At 47.0% G+C, this 17,270-nt stretch overlaps 1 protein-coding gene across 5 annotated transcripts in view; it reads right to left on the minus strand.

Moving 5' to 3' along the window:
• Positions 1–17,270, minus strand: part of PTPN14 (protein tyrosine phosphatase non-receptor type 14) — a 167,762-nt gene that overhangs the window by 27,644 nt on the left and 122,848 nt on the right. For all 5 annotated transcript variants that reach the window (XM_059145765.1, XM_059145769.1, XM_059145766.1 and 2 more), the window contains 6 exons: positions 13,339–13,409; positions 12,428–12,515; positions 7,628–7,716; positions 4,624–4,711; positions 3,740–3,822; positions 1,062–1,119 (listed from right to left, as the gene is read on the minus strand). In XM_059145765.1, the coding sequence (XP_059001748.1) occupies positions 1,062–1,119; positions 3,740–3,822; positions 4,624–4,711; positions 7,628–7,716; positions 12,428–12,515; positions 13,339–13,409 (477 nt within the window). The remainder of the gene's footprint in view (positions 1–1,061; positions 1,120–3,739; positions 3,823–4,623; positions 4,712–7,627; positions 7,717–12,427; positions 12,516–13,338; positions 13,410–17,270) is intronic.

Below are 17,270 nucleotides of genomic sequence, written 5' to 3' on the forward strand. Positions count from 1 at the left end.
AACTAGAAAATGTTAAAGGTCACATATTTATTTTGATATTGTATCAGATATCACAACCTAAAATACAAGAATTATGACTTAAAACACGTAGATACTTTAAAGGGAACCAACTCTCCTGCATTTTTTTATGATATTATCCTTAACTCATCCTCAGAATAAAGCACAGCCTAAGATAGAACACATGTATTGAAATGAGAGTTGTGTTTCCTTATTCAGAAGAGGAGCAGTTTAAAAAAAACAAAACAAAACAAAAACTATGTTAGTTAGAAAAGCAGATCAATTCAGTCAATCAATTTTGTTGACTTTAAAATTGGAAGATGTGGAATTAATCTTTTCTACTGAAAACCCTACCTGAGACCATGGGCAGTAAACTCATTCAATGTGGGTTCATTTGAAAACCATTTTCCCTCCCTTTCTTTCTTCCTTTCTTAAGAGAGGGGAAGGGAGAGGGGGGAGAGGAAGAGAAACAATCTTAAGCAGGTTCCATGCCCAGCACAGAGCCGGATGTGGGGCTCGATCTCACAACCCTGAGATCATTATAAGAGCCCAAATCAAGAGTTGGACGCTTAACCAACTGAGCCACCCCGGTGTCCTTAAAAAGCATTTTCTGTCTAGTTTATTAAGCTCTATCTATGGGCAGTGAATACAAAAAAATCGTGGAGCTTGTAACTGAAGACACATCTGTATGAGACAATCAGGAACAGTGAGTGATAAAACCACAGATGAACAAGTGGACGAAAACACATGTAATAGGTCACTCATTAAAGAAACATGATCTCATCAGCCCTGAGACTTACTCTTAAGCGGTGAACCTTGTGAACCTTGAGCCACACTTCAAGAAGGATGGCCATAGATGGGCACGTGGATGTTCCACATGATGGGACATGAATGGGGGCAAAGGATGTCCACCACACCTGCTGGGCAAATTGATGCTCTTTTGGGTTCTCATCAGATCTCACCTGGTCATGGCGCCCTAGGCATGTCTCCTCTCAAATTAGCAACAAAAGGCCACTCCATTCCCAACAGTCAGACCATTTGATTGCTGAAGACTTTATACGTACCAGAGAGGATCGGCTCCAGGTGGGCTGGCGTCTGATGGGGGGTGGAGAATTTGATTGTCTAAATAGAAAGTTAAAAAAATGAGAATGGTCATTATATTTATAAGACACAGACAAGAGAGGGAGAAAAGGAGGAAAACAGGACGAGAACGTAATTTATAGCAAAATGTAAACATTGATTTTCTGAATGAAAAGTTTTGATTTCCTTTTTTATGATTTTATTTTCAAAATGTTTAGAGCATATGACCCTTAGATAATACATTTTACCAAAGAATAAGGCTTATTTCCAAAGATTATGAGAGAAATAAGCAAGACCGAAAAATATCACCAGTATTACATGGATTTTTTAAAAATTGTATTCTTTGTATCTTTATGTACATGTAAAATCTTTCATAATGAAAAACAACAAGTAGAAAAAATACTTTTTGAAATGCTGCCAGTCAAATGAAATAAAAAATAGGTTAAATATGTTTGAGTAAGACCATATAATGTTCTTCTTAGATTAAGATAACATCAACTACAAATATTTATCTCATCAGATCCTTTCCAGATTGAGAATGAATTTTTTAATGTAGAGATAAAAATCTGTGGGGACTAAGAGTATTATCAAATTCTGGAGCACTGAAATCAAAGGAGCCTTTGAGAAATGGTCCCAAATTTCAGAGCAACACTTTCCCTAGTGCTCAGTGAAATCATAAAAGGACAAAAACAAACAAAACAGGACCTGTAGAGTTTTCCATAAAGCTAGAATTCTTCAATTTAAAGCACTCTCCTTAGTCTGATAGTTCACCTTTCCTACACTTTTGTATCTTTTCTTTTATGAAGTGATGGAAGCAGTAGAATAATGTCATATGTTTTTTAACAACTGGCCAAATACAATATTATAAGACCTAGATCATAGGTTTTATATATTATTGTAAGACCTGAATTTTTTCTTCTCAAGTCAAGAAATATGGGAACCGCTCCCTGGAGCTATATGCGAAGATGACAAGCAGTAGCAGCTCTGTGAGCAAAAAATAAAAATAAAAATCAGTGGCAGTCTTTTTGAGGTCAGGGTGTGGAGACCTCTAGACGAAGAGGCTGGTAACTCCAGGGGGTTATCCCAGACCTTAAAGCAGCCTGCACTGAGATTCTGAATTTATTCTGTATATGGTGTATGTGTGTGTGTGTGTGTGTGTGTGTATGTGTGTACATATATAAAAGAGTCCTGGTTCTTATCATATAAGAGGTTAGGAACCTCTCAATGCCGGATAGGAATAGGAGAAGAATGGTTATTGCAGAACTAGAAAAGAAAACACAATTTCCTCAGTTTTCACCCTAATATAGGATGTTCACTAATACTGGAAGACCACAAGATAAAAATACTCAGAATATTTTATGATAAATCCACTTGCTAAGAAATGGTCAAACCGGAAGACCACAAGAAAATCCACTTCTCGGAACAGTTTTATTTCAATGCACCCTCCAGAAGTCAACCCCAGAATTCCTGCTCGTGTCAAAGACACCCCGACAAAAGAAAGGCCAGAGCAGGGCAGACCCACACGGAAGTGATCTAGAGGGAATCTGGTTGAAAGAAGGGCGAGTGCGCATGCGCGTGTGTACGTTTATGCGCACGCGCTACAGTCCCCAGTCAGGGCCCTTTATTTGCCACTCCCGGGTCGCTGCCCGTCTCAATTTACATTTGCAAACTTCGCCGGCAGACCTGATAACTATCGCCTCTCCTTTCAGCCTCCAACAGTGACCAGTTGCAACGACTGCCTTGAAAGAGCCTCCATCGTGTGGAGAAGAAAGTCTGTCAGGACGTGAGGCTCCGGCTCTAAAGCAGCGGCGGTTTTCAGCAGGAACTGCTCTGGGACAATACTCGCGCGCTCTTGGATGTGTCCACTGGGGGCATGGAAAAGCAGTTCCTCGCTCGCATTCATATCCCCGAACTCTTTGAAACACAATTAAGCACCTTGGGTGCCCCAACTGCCGAATGTTCTCTGCTGAGGAACGTCTTTTGAAGGCAACCAAAATGAAGGCAATGATAGCGTGAGGCCCAGCGACGCCACGTCCAAGGTCAGGTCACGTTGAAGTTCCCGTATCAGACTCCCTTTCCCGTCTTTATTTCCAAATTAGATTTAAAAAACACACATGGACTCGTGACATCTATTAGTGTCTTCCAAGGCTTCCTGTAATTACCCTGGCCTCTCATTTACAGGCAGATGACATGACCCAGGAGCACACGCCGGGTTAGCCAACTGTGTAAGAGAAACAGGGCTGAGGATGACAGAGGCTTCTTTTCTTTCAAGTTGGCTTGCCACTCTGTTACACACTTCTGAACCTACTCTGCATCTGACACGAAGGGGCACCCCGGCAAATTGGGAACGGCTCGGCTCCTCCGAACTCCGAGCTGGAGGACGGAAAGGCACTAATGCGGGCCGACCCATCCAGGTAGTCAAGCTCTCACAGTCAATTTGTGAATTATTTTCTCTCCAGGCACATGCACTACGCCAGACAGTCTTCATCATTAAAGATCTTTCGCTCCTGCCTGGATTCAGCTTATTCCTTTAGCTTCGGCGAGGAGGGAGGGAGGAGGGCGAACGGAAAAAGCGATCTAAGCCATCGACGACATTCCTAAAGCCCGTGAACTGAACGCGAGCAAGCCACCCGGGGAGGTGCCGGACTCCACGCTTACTTACTCAGTGCAGATTTTGTTTTGTTTGTAAAACTTGTGCCGTGTCGCAAACAACCGAGAAATGTACTTGGCATTTTCAATATCGTCCTTGGGAAAGAAGAGATGGGGAAAAAGTAAATATTTGTTTGACTGTAGATGCGTTTCCCTAAGATTCTCCTGAACAGGGCCACATCCCTTTCTCCCATGAGGCCAAGCGCAAAACAGCACCCTGAGCTGTAAACCCACATGGCGAAATCCTACGGCGCATGTGGCTAGGAAGCCCACCCAAGGGTGCAGACAGTCTGTCAGTTACAGAATCATCTAGGCTCAAGACACTGGGCTTACGCGGATGAGCTGCCGTGTCATCACAGAGTTTCAAACCAACTGCTTTAAAAAGAAAGAAATGGATGAAGACAGAGCCTGGAAGGAACACGGAGCTTCTCTGGACGGCCCTGAGGTGCATGAACAGTCTTGGTTCTCAAGGGGGCGCTCAACAGAAGGTTGAGCTATGTCAGGCCCGGTTGGGCGGCGGTGGGGAAGGAAATCCAGGTCAGCCGGCTAAAGAAAATGCCGGGCAACATCATCCAGGGGGTTCCTGGATGCAGGTTTGTAACTTGAGCGCTGAGGAGCGTGGCACACCAGACATGTGATCCACCACAAACACAGCAGGTGGAGGAACCCAAACCCCAGAGTCCAAACTCAGCTTGGAAACCTCGCATTTTGAACAGGAAATTACCACCACTACCCGGAAATGAGTAATGATAGCACTGGGCGAGGGCTAGGCAGTTACCAGTTCGAGAGAATATTTATCCTCTCATGATACGGAGAGCAAGGAAAGAATATTGTGAGGTGAGAAATCAAACAGCAAGCTGCCTGTCCGACCCTGGCCCATATTTCCATTTTGCTCACCGTGTGAAAGAGGGCAGTCTCTTCCTTGTTGATGAGCTCCACTAGAATAGTAGATTTGTTGTGAGTGATGTTCCCGATATCATTCCACCTGGTCAAAAGATAGGCAACTGGGTTTGCCAACGATGTTCCATGCAGCTATGAAATAGCGTAGGAGGGTTGTCTGCTAGTGGGGAGTCTCATTTGACAAATTATGATTTCACCACAGTTTTGAAAGCTTAACAATCTTTCTCTCCAAGCAAAAGAGGAAATCACACCATGCATTGACTTAACTACCTAAAAATGCTATAAAACATCCATCTAGGTATTGCTGTTCTTAGGTATGGTTTCCTTCATGACTAATGATGAGGAAAATATTCGAAGATCCTCTGCCTTGTTTTTCACATTTCCAAACTGCAAAGGATTTCCCATGATCCCCGTTTTTAATAACAGAGGAGCATATTATTTTAAAGTCATGTGTTTCCAGGAATCAGGCCAAAGAATCCACACAGATTCTGTGTTGCAGCATATGCTACAGATGGATTATGCCACCAAGAAAAAGTGCCCAGGGAATGTTTAATGTGTCTCCATTTTTGTGATGGGTCACACACACACACACACACACACACACACTTCCTTCTCTTTCCTCAGGAAGACCTTCGCTAAAATGAGACACATGAAATAACCACCAGACAAGGGAAGGTAAGCTATTTTTTCCCATCCCACTTGGAGCCAATCTTCAACCATCTCTTACTACTGCCTACCCTCTCTCTGCGCCCCAGTCTACAATTCCCTGTCCACTGCCTCTTCATGTCAACATTACACTTCCCTATCTTCCTCCTTTAAGACTCATCTCAGAAGTCATCTTCTCCCTCTTCCTCATCCCCAACCACCCACATGGGAGGAAAGAATCTGGTGTAGTCCTCTCTGGAGTACTGCATGGTATAATGATTGTTTACTTCTGTGACTGGATCCCCAACAAAGGCAAACCAGACCAGAGGCTCCCTGCCTAGAGAGTTTGCTTTCTTCATCTCTGGCCTCCACGCACTGAGCCACGTACCTGGCATGCTGCATGCAGTAAATGTTTGCTGAAAGAACCAGAAGTCATAATACTGCCTCCCATCTGTACAGAGTATGGGTTCTTCATGAACTCTCTAAGGTAGACAAGGCAGCTTGTTTCTACTTCAGAGAGAGGACAATTTAGGCACAAATGAGGACAGGACTTAGCCATGTTCACCCTGCACATCGGGGATACAGGAGTTCTACACCTGGGGCTTCTAGGCTTTCCTCCAGTCCTTCCATTACTCCAGTACCAACTGTGTTCACAGACATCTGCCGGGGCCATACTCTCTACAGGGGCTCAACACAGCTGTCTGCTGACTTACAATTCCGTCAGATTACATCTACACGGACTCATAGCTATGTTCCTCAGTGAAGGTCTCTAGAGACAAGAGATAGTCGTTTTCCTCAGGCTCCGTTCCTTCAAATCACCTGCCAAAACTCTGGATCCACTCCTCACTCCACAGCGTGACTCTACCTGGGGGCCTTCTTACCATGACACTATGGTAGAAATAAATTCCCATCCTGTAGGGGTTTTTAAGATAAGCGCTAAAGAGGTCTGGAAGCAGTTCTTAAGGAACTGAACCAAACCATGAGTGGTTTATCGACAGCAAAGTTTCAGAGAGCTATTTTCTTCTATTTAACCCCTGTAGCTGGAAGGCAAGACTTGTCTACTTTTCCAGCCTCAAGGAGAAAATGAAGCATTGACTGAGAACCACGTGAGACAAAATGCCTGGACAGCTTGAAGTGGGCATAAAAATGTGAAGTTACAACTCTATGCAATTTATGTATTTCATTTGATTACTTTATAATTTGTTGTAGGTATATGATCCTGAGGGAGTATGTCCAAAAGAAAGTAAGTTTACTCTGCAGCCACAAAGCTCTCTCTCCCCACTCCTGCCTTAATAAGGTCTCCATGCAAAGAGTAAGAGAAAATCAGTGGACAAAAATAGTATCAGGGTGGAGACCTAGCAGGGGAAAGAACCAATTAGGAAGCTTTTTGGGGGGGGGGGGGCGTTTGCAAAATAACCTGCATCAACTATTTATCCAGAGGGTACACAGCTGGGCAAGATCCACTTCCAGAAGGTGGATTTGGCTTTGCCTCTAAGAGCTGTCTTTGATTATCTGCACTAGGTGCACAGCTCTGCCTATCAGATGCACACACAAGAAAGCTATTCTTCTACTAAACAGTCGGCCATACTGCCCTTGTAAATGAAAGCAAGCACACAGTTTTTGAGATCGTTGACACCACGGTGACAACTATGGGCACCCATCCAAGCAAGCTCATTGACACATAAGAGAGGAGACACTCTGCCAAATCCCTATACCGGTTCTTGCCTCTTCAGCGGAGAAGAGGGTTTAAAATGTGAAATAAGGCCCATCACCCAATTATCCCTTCCCACGAATGAATGAATGGAAAAGTAAAATACAAAATAAAAGTATCAGCCCTTTAATTTGTGATAACAAATTCATTGCTTTTAAAATGTATTTTCACAAATATAAAATATTCTATTTTTGATATAAAATGAGTCTTCACTCCTCTAGCACGTGTGGTTAGGCAGAGGGTGATGGAAAATGCAAAGAAGCCAGTCGGGATTTAATGACTGGGCATGGATAACACGGACAAAGGTAACCAGCAGGACTGACTAGACAGCAGGCTTCCAACCAGACTCACAGTTTTGTGCCATTCTTCTGGCTCAGCAGGGTTCAGTAGCACCTTTCCTGGAGTCAAGTGGGAAGAAAGAGCTTCCTCCATCCCCCAACCCCCAAATAGGCCTCTAGGAAAAGTGAGATGCATTTCTCGGTAAACTGCTCAAATCTCACAGAAGGCTGATCTTATCTGAGTTGAGAAAAGCTCAACTCTGACCCATAGTCTAGCTCTTAACTCACTGGGATCCCTGTGATCTTCGGTGGACTTTTCTAGAGTCCCTCAAGGGGAAAAAGGAAAAAGAGACAAATAAGAGACTACCTGTATATTACTGCTTGTCTTCCGATTCTGTTTCTCACAAAAATCCCCATGAAGAAAATGCCGAGGTGCACACTGTTTCCATGATTGTCCTGCAACAGATCAACAGAAGAGCGGTATGACCAAATAGATGACCAGGGGTCCCGCAAAGCCAAGCCCCTGGGCTGCAGCACCTCTCCGCCGGGGGGGCACCACACCCCGTTTTCCTGCCCGTGGACGAATGAACCAGACAGCACCAGGTCAACGGGCAACTCAGCCCTGAAGTGACTCAGCCTGCTGCACAGCCCAGCGCGCCATACACACACATATATATTGTTTTCTTTTACCTCAAATTGCCACATTTTTCCTGTCCAAGAGAGAATTTCAGGATTTTCTCAGATCTGTTGGCAGTTAAGAGTTTCTCTTTCATGAACATCTATGAATACCTTTTTCACTTTGGTTTTTTTAAATCAAAATGGCACACGTCCATAGTTTGAATATGTATGCACATCACATGCATGTGATTACATGTGCCCTCGGTTTGCGGGACCCAGTGGATCCTTTGGAGCCTGTTAAAAGAAGCCAACAGCAGACCCAGCCCCATCATTTCCTCTCCCCAGAGACACCGACTTCCACTGCTTAACGCCCTTGTGGGTGTCTATTTGCATCCACGGTGCTTGGTGTTTCTTTTTTTTTCTTAAAAATTTTATTTATTTATTCGACAGAGAGAAAGAGAGAGAGATCACAAGCAGCCAGAGAGGCAGGCAGAGAAAGAAGAAGCAGGCTCCCTGCTGAGCAGAGAGCCTGATGTGGGGCTCGATCCCAGGACCCTGAGACCATGACCTGAGTCAAAGGCAGAGGCTTAACCCACTGAACCACCTAGGCGCCCCTGCTTGGTCTTTTAATTTACAACCTCATGGTCCTCAGTCCTGGGATCCTTTCTCGAATTTCCTCTCTTCTTCTTTTGGAACACCCATTATTCAGATGTTGGACATCTGGGCCCAGCTTCTAATCTTATCTCCCACCTCCCACATTCCCTAACTTTGTTTTTTGGTGAGATTTTATCTTGTAACCTATTACCTCTCCCATTTCTGATATCATATTTTTAATTTCTGAGAGATCTTTTTTTTTTTTTTTTAAGATTTTGTTTATTTTTTTGTCAGAGAGAGAGAGAGAGCACAAGCAGCAGGAGGGGCAGAGGAAGAAGGAGAAGCAGGTTCCCTGCTGAGAAGAGAGCCCAATGCGGGACTCGAACCCAGGATCCTGGGATCATGACCTTAGCCAAAGGCAGAGAGTTAACTGACTGAGCCACCCAGGTGCCCCTGAATGTTCTTTTTTTTTTTTTTTTTTTTTTTTTAAAGATTTGATTTATTTATTTGACATAGAAAGAGAGATCACAAGTAGGCAGAGAGAGAGGGGGAAGCAGGCTCCCTGCTGAGCAGACAGCCCGATGCGACCCTGAGATCATGACCTGAGCCAAAGGCAAAGGCTTTAACCCACTGAGCCACCCAGGCGCCCCTGAATGTTCCTTTTTAAAAGCAATCTATTCCTTTAAGGAGGAGAGATATTTTTGTCTTTTTATCTGGGAGACTCCGAGGACGATATTTCAGGCACGGGAGTTCTCCACCTTGCAGAGTCTCTGCACCTTCTACGCTGCTTCGCTCCCTTTGCCCTGGTCTCTGTCATTCCTTGGGGGCCTGAAGGGTGACGCTCAGCCCTCTATTCATGCTACGGATCGGGACGCTCAGCACTGGCTGGGAGCTCCCTGTGCACAGGAGGGGCGTGAGGACAGCAGAGCTGCGGGGCAGTCTGCTGGGCCCTAGGCTGAGGAAGCCCAGATGACTCGTCTTCACTCTGGTGTCCTGGTCCAGTCAGGTGTTTCCACCTCCTGCCTGGGGGAGCACAGCCTGCTGCCAGTGTGCCTGCGAGGAGAGCGGGGACAAGGCTCACCATCCAGGGAGTAAACTGTCCCTCGGCCCCCCGCTTTTACCGGGGACATCCTCTTTGTGGAGTGAGCAGAGGGGCGTGCACAACTGGGCCCAAGATGGAAAAGAAGGATGTCTGTGTTCCCCAGAACACCTGATCCCATGCGAGACACAAAGACGGCAGTGTCCCTCTGCAGGGACCTCTTCTCAACCCACTCAGCAAAGTGCGCATTAGAACAGGGCTGTGCGAACAGGGACAGAGAGAGGGCTGAACCACTGCTGGAGGCAAAGCAGAGAGAGGGTCAGGAGACAAGACGTGTGAAGGAAAACAAGTGCCTTGGGAGTCAGGAGAAGTTACAAGTAAATCATACTGTAGAAAAATATGTGCGAGGGGGCGCCTGGGTGGCTCAGTTGTTAAGCATTTGCCTTCAGCTCAGGTTGTGATCCAAGGGACCTGGGATCGAGCCCTGCATCAGGCTCCTTGCTCAGCAGAGAGCCTGCTTCTCCCTCTCCCACTCTCCCGCTCTTCTCTTGCTGTCTCTGTCTCTGTCAAACAAATAAATAAAATATTTAAAATTGTATATATATATATATATAATTATATATATGCATATTATTATGTGTATGTATATTATTACACATATATGTATATAATATGCATTATATAATATATGATTATACACACACATACACACACACACATATATAAAGAAGCCAGGTAAAGTGGAGATGGGAAAGAAAATTCTGTGGAAATCCTTCCGGGGCACTTTGCCCTTAGATGGCTGGGTGCAGCAGTCTGCTGGTGATGGGACCGCGGGAGGAGTTCCCCAGGGCCAGGCAATGGCAAAAGCACAGGACGGATGCTCAGGCACTGTGTCTGTCAGAACTTAAAGGCTCTGAGTCAAACTCAGCGAAGGATGGAGGCTCCAAACACAAGCAGCCTCCCAGTGTCCCTGGGCTCGGACAACATAGGAGCGACTGAGGCGACTGCCCTCCTCGGTGCGGAGGGGGAGGGGCAGGCCTGCCAGGGAGTGGACTGGTCCTCCTTTCACCTTGAAAAATTCTGAAGAACCATTCAGGGAAAAGCCCACGCTACGTGGGAATGTTCTTCCTTATGACACATCCACAGCAAGCTCCTTTGCTTCATTATGTTGGTCAAGAAGGACCCGCACTAACCCAGAGGGGCTCCATCACTCCTCAGTCTGCCCCTCAACCCTCCCTGCCTGCAGGAGCACAGATCTCAGAGCTGACCACGGTCCCGCCCCAACTGGCCCTGCTGCCCCGCCCACCATCCTCGGGTCTCTGGGAGTCACGTGGTCTGGAGGCGGTCCCCTGAGTCGTGAACACATACGTGGGCAAAAAGACAACGCTGGCTACGTCACACTCCCTGGCAGTGAGTCAGCAGTGCCTGTCAGACCAAGGTACAGTATCCCCCTTGTGCTCTTCCCACTGAAGAACATACCAGAAAGTGCATCAGAAACAAGCACAGTGGGTTTCGACACTACTTCCACTGCCCCAACTTCCCACAGCACAGAAATCCTGAAAACAGCACAAGTAAATGAGCCCAACAACTAAACCCCCAACTTCCTGGGATGGACAAGGAACCTTGGGATGGGTTTTCTGGAAGTGAAGAAAAGTTTACCCTGATTTTTCAATGACCCAAAATATCATGACTATATATGGGCTGCTGAAATGGAAGTGGGATGCAGATGGCTTCATAAGGCATTACTGCAATGAAAATGGATTACAACCCTATGAAGGGCAGCCATTAGAGAAGCAAAAGAAAATTAAACAAATCTAAAAGAGAGTCATTTAGCCCTTTCCGCAAGCTGCGGCCACCCTGCTCGTTCTACTTGATGCACATGGGCAGCTCTCATCAAGGCAAATTGCAAACGTGCAGCAGAGGGGGAACAGAACACTTATAAAACAGCCAGCGGAGCCACTTTGGAGGGAAATGTTTGTGCTAAAATCGCACCATCACCCAAATGGCTGAAATGTGCCAGTTGCTTTAGGTTTCTGATAAAACTCTGGCTTTTGTGAAGTTGGTCAGTAGAGAGAAGAAAATGAGTTTAGATTATGGGCTCAGCTCTATAAATGACCAAGCACCATGACCCCCACCCCCAACCACACCCACTTCAGGAGGTGGATTTGTTGCAAAAGATGTACTGTGCTGTAACAGTTTCCTAGGCACAGTTTCCAGAAGATTCTGAAGGGGATTCCAGAAGATTCCACAAGGCAGGCTCTATGGAGCTTGAGAAATAAAGTGTGACTGCATATAAGAAATTGTTTCTTTCTGCCTCACAAGCAATTATCCCCGTATCAGCTCAAACGAGAGAAAAGAGAATAAGCAGGTAAAACCAGGGGTCAGGGTCTTTATATTAAGGCATTTGCTTGTCCTGTTGCAAAACTGCCGGTGACTGTATAAATTCACAGTGCTGGATGGGCTGGTGTTTGGGACTCACTCAGATGGTGTTTCACCAACAAGCTATTCTGCCCAAGACCATGGAAAACTTCAAAATCTCTTAGTTAAGAAAAAGTGTTTGTGGGACACCTGGGTGGCTCAGTTGTTAAAGGCTTTGCCTTGGGCTCAGGTCACAATCCCAGGGTCCTGAGATCGAGCCCTGCATCAGGCTCCTTGCTCGGCAGAGAGGCTGCTTCTCCCTCTGCCTCCTACTCCCCCTGCTTATGCTCTCTCTCTCGGAGACAAAAAAAGTCTTAGAAAAAAAGAAAGAAAAATTGTTTGCATTCTAAAGTAATTTGGATTTGCCAACTAATGCCACGTAGTGACCAGGCAGCCAGGTCGTTCTGGCCTGCTGCCTGTCATTGCCGGCTCTCTGACCGCTGCACCATTGTGAGAAAGCTGAAGAACGAATGAGCCAGGGTCTGCTGGGTCTGCTACCTTCACAGAGAAGATCTCCTGTCCAAATCCATCCAAACGTTCCACTTCGTTGATGTACATGAGCTCAGCTTCTGCAGGCAGGATTCCGCTAAAACCACAACAGCATCAAAGAAGGAAACGGTTAGGGCCAACAAAGGCAGGAGAAGGTCCTACCCTCCTGATGGCGAATTCCAGAGCTGTGGTTTAGCTCCAGTTCCGGGAAGAGCAAGCATCACCCAACTGTGAGGACACGCTGCATTACTCAGTAATTCATTAACATAATCCCCACTGGCCTTTACTCAACGGGGAATAATCAGAGGAAGGTAAAGTGTTTAATTAAGAGCCACAGCCCTATAAACACTAATTATTCCTGACATCTCCGTGAATAAAGCTGCGTGCTTTAAAAAAATAATTTAAAAAAAAAGTTATTTTTCTCCCACCTGGGGGGAAAAAACCTCCACTGTTAAGAAAAAAAGGGGTTAAAAGGAAAAAGTTTAGGAGGATGCTATTTGGGGAGCTCAGTGGTCAAGATGAGAGAGCCTGAGACACCTGCATAGGTCCTCTGCGGTCTGAAGGGGGCCTGTTTGTTCTCCATTGGTCCCAGAACGATGCTCTCCCTCTTGACCTTGACTTTCCCACCCAAAGCCCCTCTTCAGGTCTTCACACAGCTCAAGCGGCTCCCCAGCTATGGCAACAGAGCTTCAGGAAGGTCAGAGAGGCGAATTCTCCACGTGTGCGTGAGCTTGCTCGTGGTCAAGCAGAAAAGGAAAAAAAGGAAAAAAGAGGAAGAAAAAAAGAGAACAGGAGAAAGGGGCGGAAGGGCAACCGGCAGAGTTTTTGGATCTACCGGCGTCGGGGAGATACGGGGCGGGGCGGGGGGCGCTGACTCAGCCAGGGGCCATGCTGGGAGCCATTGCCTCGGCTGGCCTTACCTGTGGGCTTTGTGTTCCTGGGCTACCTTCTGTGTGAGCTCCTCCAGAACCGCCTCTTCCAGGGCCAAATCCTATCGACACAGAAGCAGTTAGGGCTATTTACTATTGTGCGTATAAACCTTAGGCGCTCTCTCCTCCAGAACACGTTCCTGAGTAGCCTCCCTTCCTCCATCTCCCCTGTGCTCCTTCAAGTCCAAGGCTGTCCACTGTAGGACGAGGGTCCACAGTTATTTCTGTAACAGGGCTCTCCACAGCAACCTAGGCTCTCGGCTTATGACTAACATGCCTATTTCAAGGCACGGTTTCTGTCGCTGCCTACATTCTGCAGGGTCCGAGAGGAGTGCTTTTTTCATTTACCTTCTGCCCTGTCTGCCCCTCAGACTCACTTTTATTAATATTGCTTTGTCAGTACTCATGTGGTTTTTTAAAAAATTTATTTATTAGAGAGAGAGAGAGAGAGAGAGCAGGGGGAGGGGCAGAGGGAGAGAGAGAATCTCAAGCAGACTCCCCGCTAAGCGTGGAGCCTGACATAGGCCTTGATCCAAGGACCCCAAGATTATGACCTGAACTGAAATCAATAGTCAGACACTCAACTGAGCCACTCAGGCACCCCAGTACTTGCATTTTAACAATCAGGGTACAGGCACATGAATTTCCAGCCCCATTACCCTTTCAAAAGCTGAGTCTAGAAGGGGCCTGTGTCCCGCCTTTTCTGACTACCACCTTAGCATCCGTGAGCTAATTCATAATTCAGAGCTACCTGAAGGCAGAGAAGGCTCATTTGGATGTTACTCGACAGCCTTGGGAGCAGAGGAGGCCATGCGGGCTGAAACTAGGGAGTTCTGTAAGGTCACAGTGCGTAGCTGAGCAGCTGCTTTCTCAGCCACCTGACTCCAGGCCTCTGGGACCCCTGGTGTGCTGGCTCCCAAGCGCTGAGAGCCAACCACCTACGCCTCTCCCCCACACCCCTTCAGTGACAGCGGGAGCACATCAGGGATTGTTAAACATAACACTGTCTAGGATGGAGAGATGATCTGAAGGCAAAATCCAAGACAGGGAGACCAGAGCAAACAGGCCCTGGGACCCTGACAGAGCTCCTCGCACCGCTGGTGGTAACTTGGGGGGGCTCAAGCCAAGGGCCAGCTGCCTCGGATCCTCTGGGGAAGCAGCTTTCATGCGCCCTGCCCCAGGCGGATAAGCACTGCGGAGGACACCGATATGCACCATTTCCCTCTGAGCTCCAGACAGGCGGTCAGAAGGGGCTCAGCAATGTGTCCTGCTGAAGCCTTCTGAGGCTCATCGTAAACTTTGGGGGTGGGGGGCTGGGGGACAGTACCCCCAAAAAAGTCTACCTCAAAACTGCAATAAAGAGCCCATCACAAATCAGGAAAACATGAAAAATCAGGTTCTCCTAAAGCTGGGAAACGAGGGTGTGACTATATGCTGGAAATCCTACAGGTGGTCCCGAGCAACCTCAGAGAAGGTGCAGGAACTCCTGGCCGCTCTGAGTCTCCATGCATTAACGGATGAATGTGCTGCTTCCTGTTCAGCCATCTGCTGACAGGACTCAAGCCCGTGGGAGGGGACACGCTCAGTTCTATGTCAGGGAACAACAAGGACCGCGTAGCCTAGAAATGGAGTCCTGTGCGCAGCACCCCTAGCTATGGAGCGGAGGTGATAACCCGCTACCAATTTTGAAAAGCTAATGAAAGATATGTGGCCATAGAAGAAAATAAAAACAGGTAAGCGAAGATTGGAAAGTGTTCCATGAAACCTCAGCTTCCCACTTTTAGAGAAGAGAAAGTCCCAAAGTGCCCCTCTGGTGTGTACACGATGCGAGTGCCTCCGTCTGCGCCCCGGGGCCCCCGTGAGGTATGTGCCCTCGCCGCAGAGGACGCGCGCAGGAACGGCCGAGTGCGTGCCTGCACACAGCCGCACACCTGTGGAGGGCCCTGGGTACTTAACTTTGTTCTTTTCTCTGCTGCAGAAATGCCATTTGACAAATTCGGTTGCTTTATAAGATCAAATGAGGCCATTCATCCCATCTTCCCTCCCCCACCAAAGGAATGCATTCTTCTCTTTGAAAGCTCTAGTGGAACCAAGCAGAAAGTTTACAACCTTCCATGGCTCCCCACTGCCTGCTCAATTAGGTCAACACCTGCGCGGGGTATTTAGACCATTCTTCAGGGTGACCCAGCCTCCCCCCTTCCAGACCTCTGATCTCCAGGGTTCAAGGCTTCGGGCAAACGCCTCCTCCTAACAGAATGCTTGTACGTCTCCTGACACACTCACAGCGACCCTTCCTGAAGAACCCCCTGCACCCAAGGCCCATCACATGGAGTGAAAGGTCACCCCGTCCTTCAGTGCCATCCCAGCTCCCGTTCCCATGACAGGGCTCTCACACTCCCCCCAAGCGGGATGGAAGCCGATGCCCTTCCACTGTGGGTGGGGCTCCTACGGCCCTCCCCAAGTCTGCCTACGGTCTGTCTCACACACTTGTCTGGATGCTCATCCCATCCTGTACCCTTGTCACCCTCCCTCAACCCCATGACAGGCACTTAAGGGCAAGCCGCTCTTCTCCACATCACGGCTGGCCCGTCCAGGGGCTCTTACACAATGCGGGCTGACACGTGCTCCTCCACAGGAAGTGATCCAGAAACGCTCCCTGAACTGAACCCCATAAGCGACGTGTAAGTTTCCCATGATCAGACTGGAGTTTCCCCTGGTGCAGAGCTGGTTAATGATCGTTTTTACCCTCTGCCTGTCCTCTGCTTACATTTCAAAATGCATGCACCCTTGGTGCCTGAAAAACACGGTCTTGGGCATCCTTGAGATTGTATACCAGAGACGGGACCGTCACACTAATAGTAGGATGAGAAGGAAGCCAAGGACCAACACAAAGAATAAATACTGAGAATTTGCCATGTGCCCAGTTATGTCACTTGCACCCTCTCCGTTCACAACTGGAATAGGCTTGCTGCTATCCCCATTCTTAGATGAAAAAATGGACACTTCGGATAACTAATGAATTAAATTTTAAAACAAATGGAATTAAATAATAGCCTGAGTTTGCACAGCTGTTAAGTGGCCCCGCCAGGACATGGACACAGAATGCTTGGCTCCTGGAGCCTGAACCCCGTGACCGCAGGCCACAGTGTATCCAGGCTACGGCACGGGGTGGAGTGACGTGGCAGAAGGCTGGGAACATTCCAGATTCAGACATACACGCTGACAACACTGCTATCCAACAGGACTTTCTGCAATGATAGACATGTTCTGTATCTGAGTTTTCCGGTACAGTAGCTACTAGCCACATGTGGCTACTGACCATTGTTTTAAATGTATCTAATGCAACTGAGGAACTCAATTTTTAATTTCAACTTTAATTCACTTAAATTTGAATGTAAATAGCCACCTGTCAATATAAGTAGCTGAGGTCCCAAAGAGGGTATTTTTAAAAATTTTTATTTATTTTTTTAAAGACTTATTTGAGAGAGGGAGAGGGATAGAGGGGGAGAAGAAAATCCTCAAGCAGATTCCTTGCTCAGAGCCCAGTGGAGAACAGTCTCATTCTGAAAAAGGCACGACATATAAAATAACTCCTTCCAGCCTTCAGATGGCACTTGGACCGGTCAAAGCATTGTAACATCTACAAACTCACAAAAAATTGTAAACAGCACCCATGCCTGGCCTCTGCCTAAAGGCTATGTGATTAAGACCTTTACGGAGAGAAAGTAGGGGGAAAGGTAGAAAATTATCAACCCAATTCATTGCCTCCACTGACAAAAAATATACACTTTCTAAAATTCTAAGGTATGAGCTTCACTTTCCTCCCACTAAGCCCAGCGGGAAACCTCCCAATGACGGAGGTGAGCCTCTGAGACCATCTCTGTCAAGCCTGTGGGCACCAAACCCTACGAAGAGCTTCTCTG

This window comes from Mustela lutreola, chromosome 14, assembly GCF_030435805.1.
Source record: "Mustela lutreola isolate mMusLut2 chromosome 14, mMusLut2.pri, whole genome shotgun sequence".
Taxonomy (NCBI): domain Eukaryota; kingdom Metazoa; phylum Chordata; class Mammalia; order Carnivora; family Mustelidae; genus Mustela; species Mustela lutreola.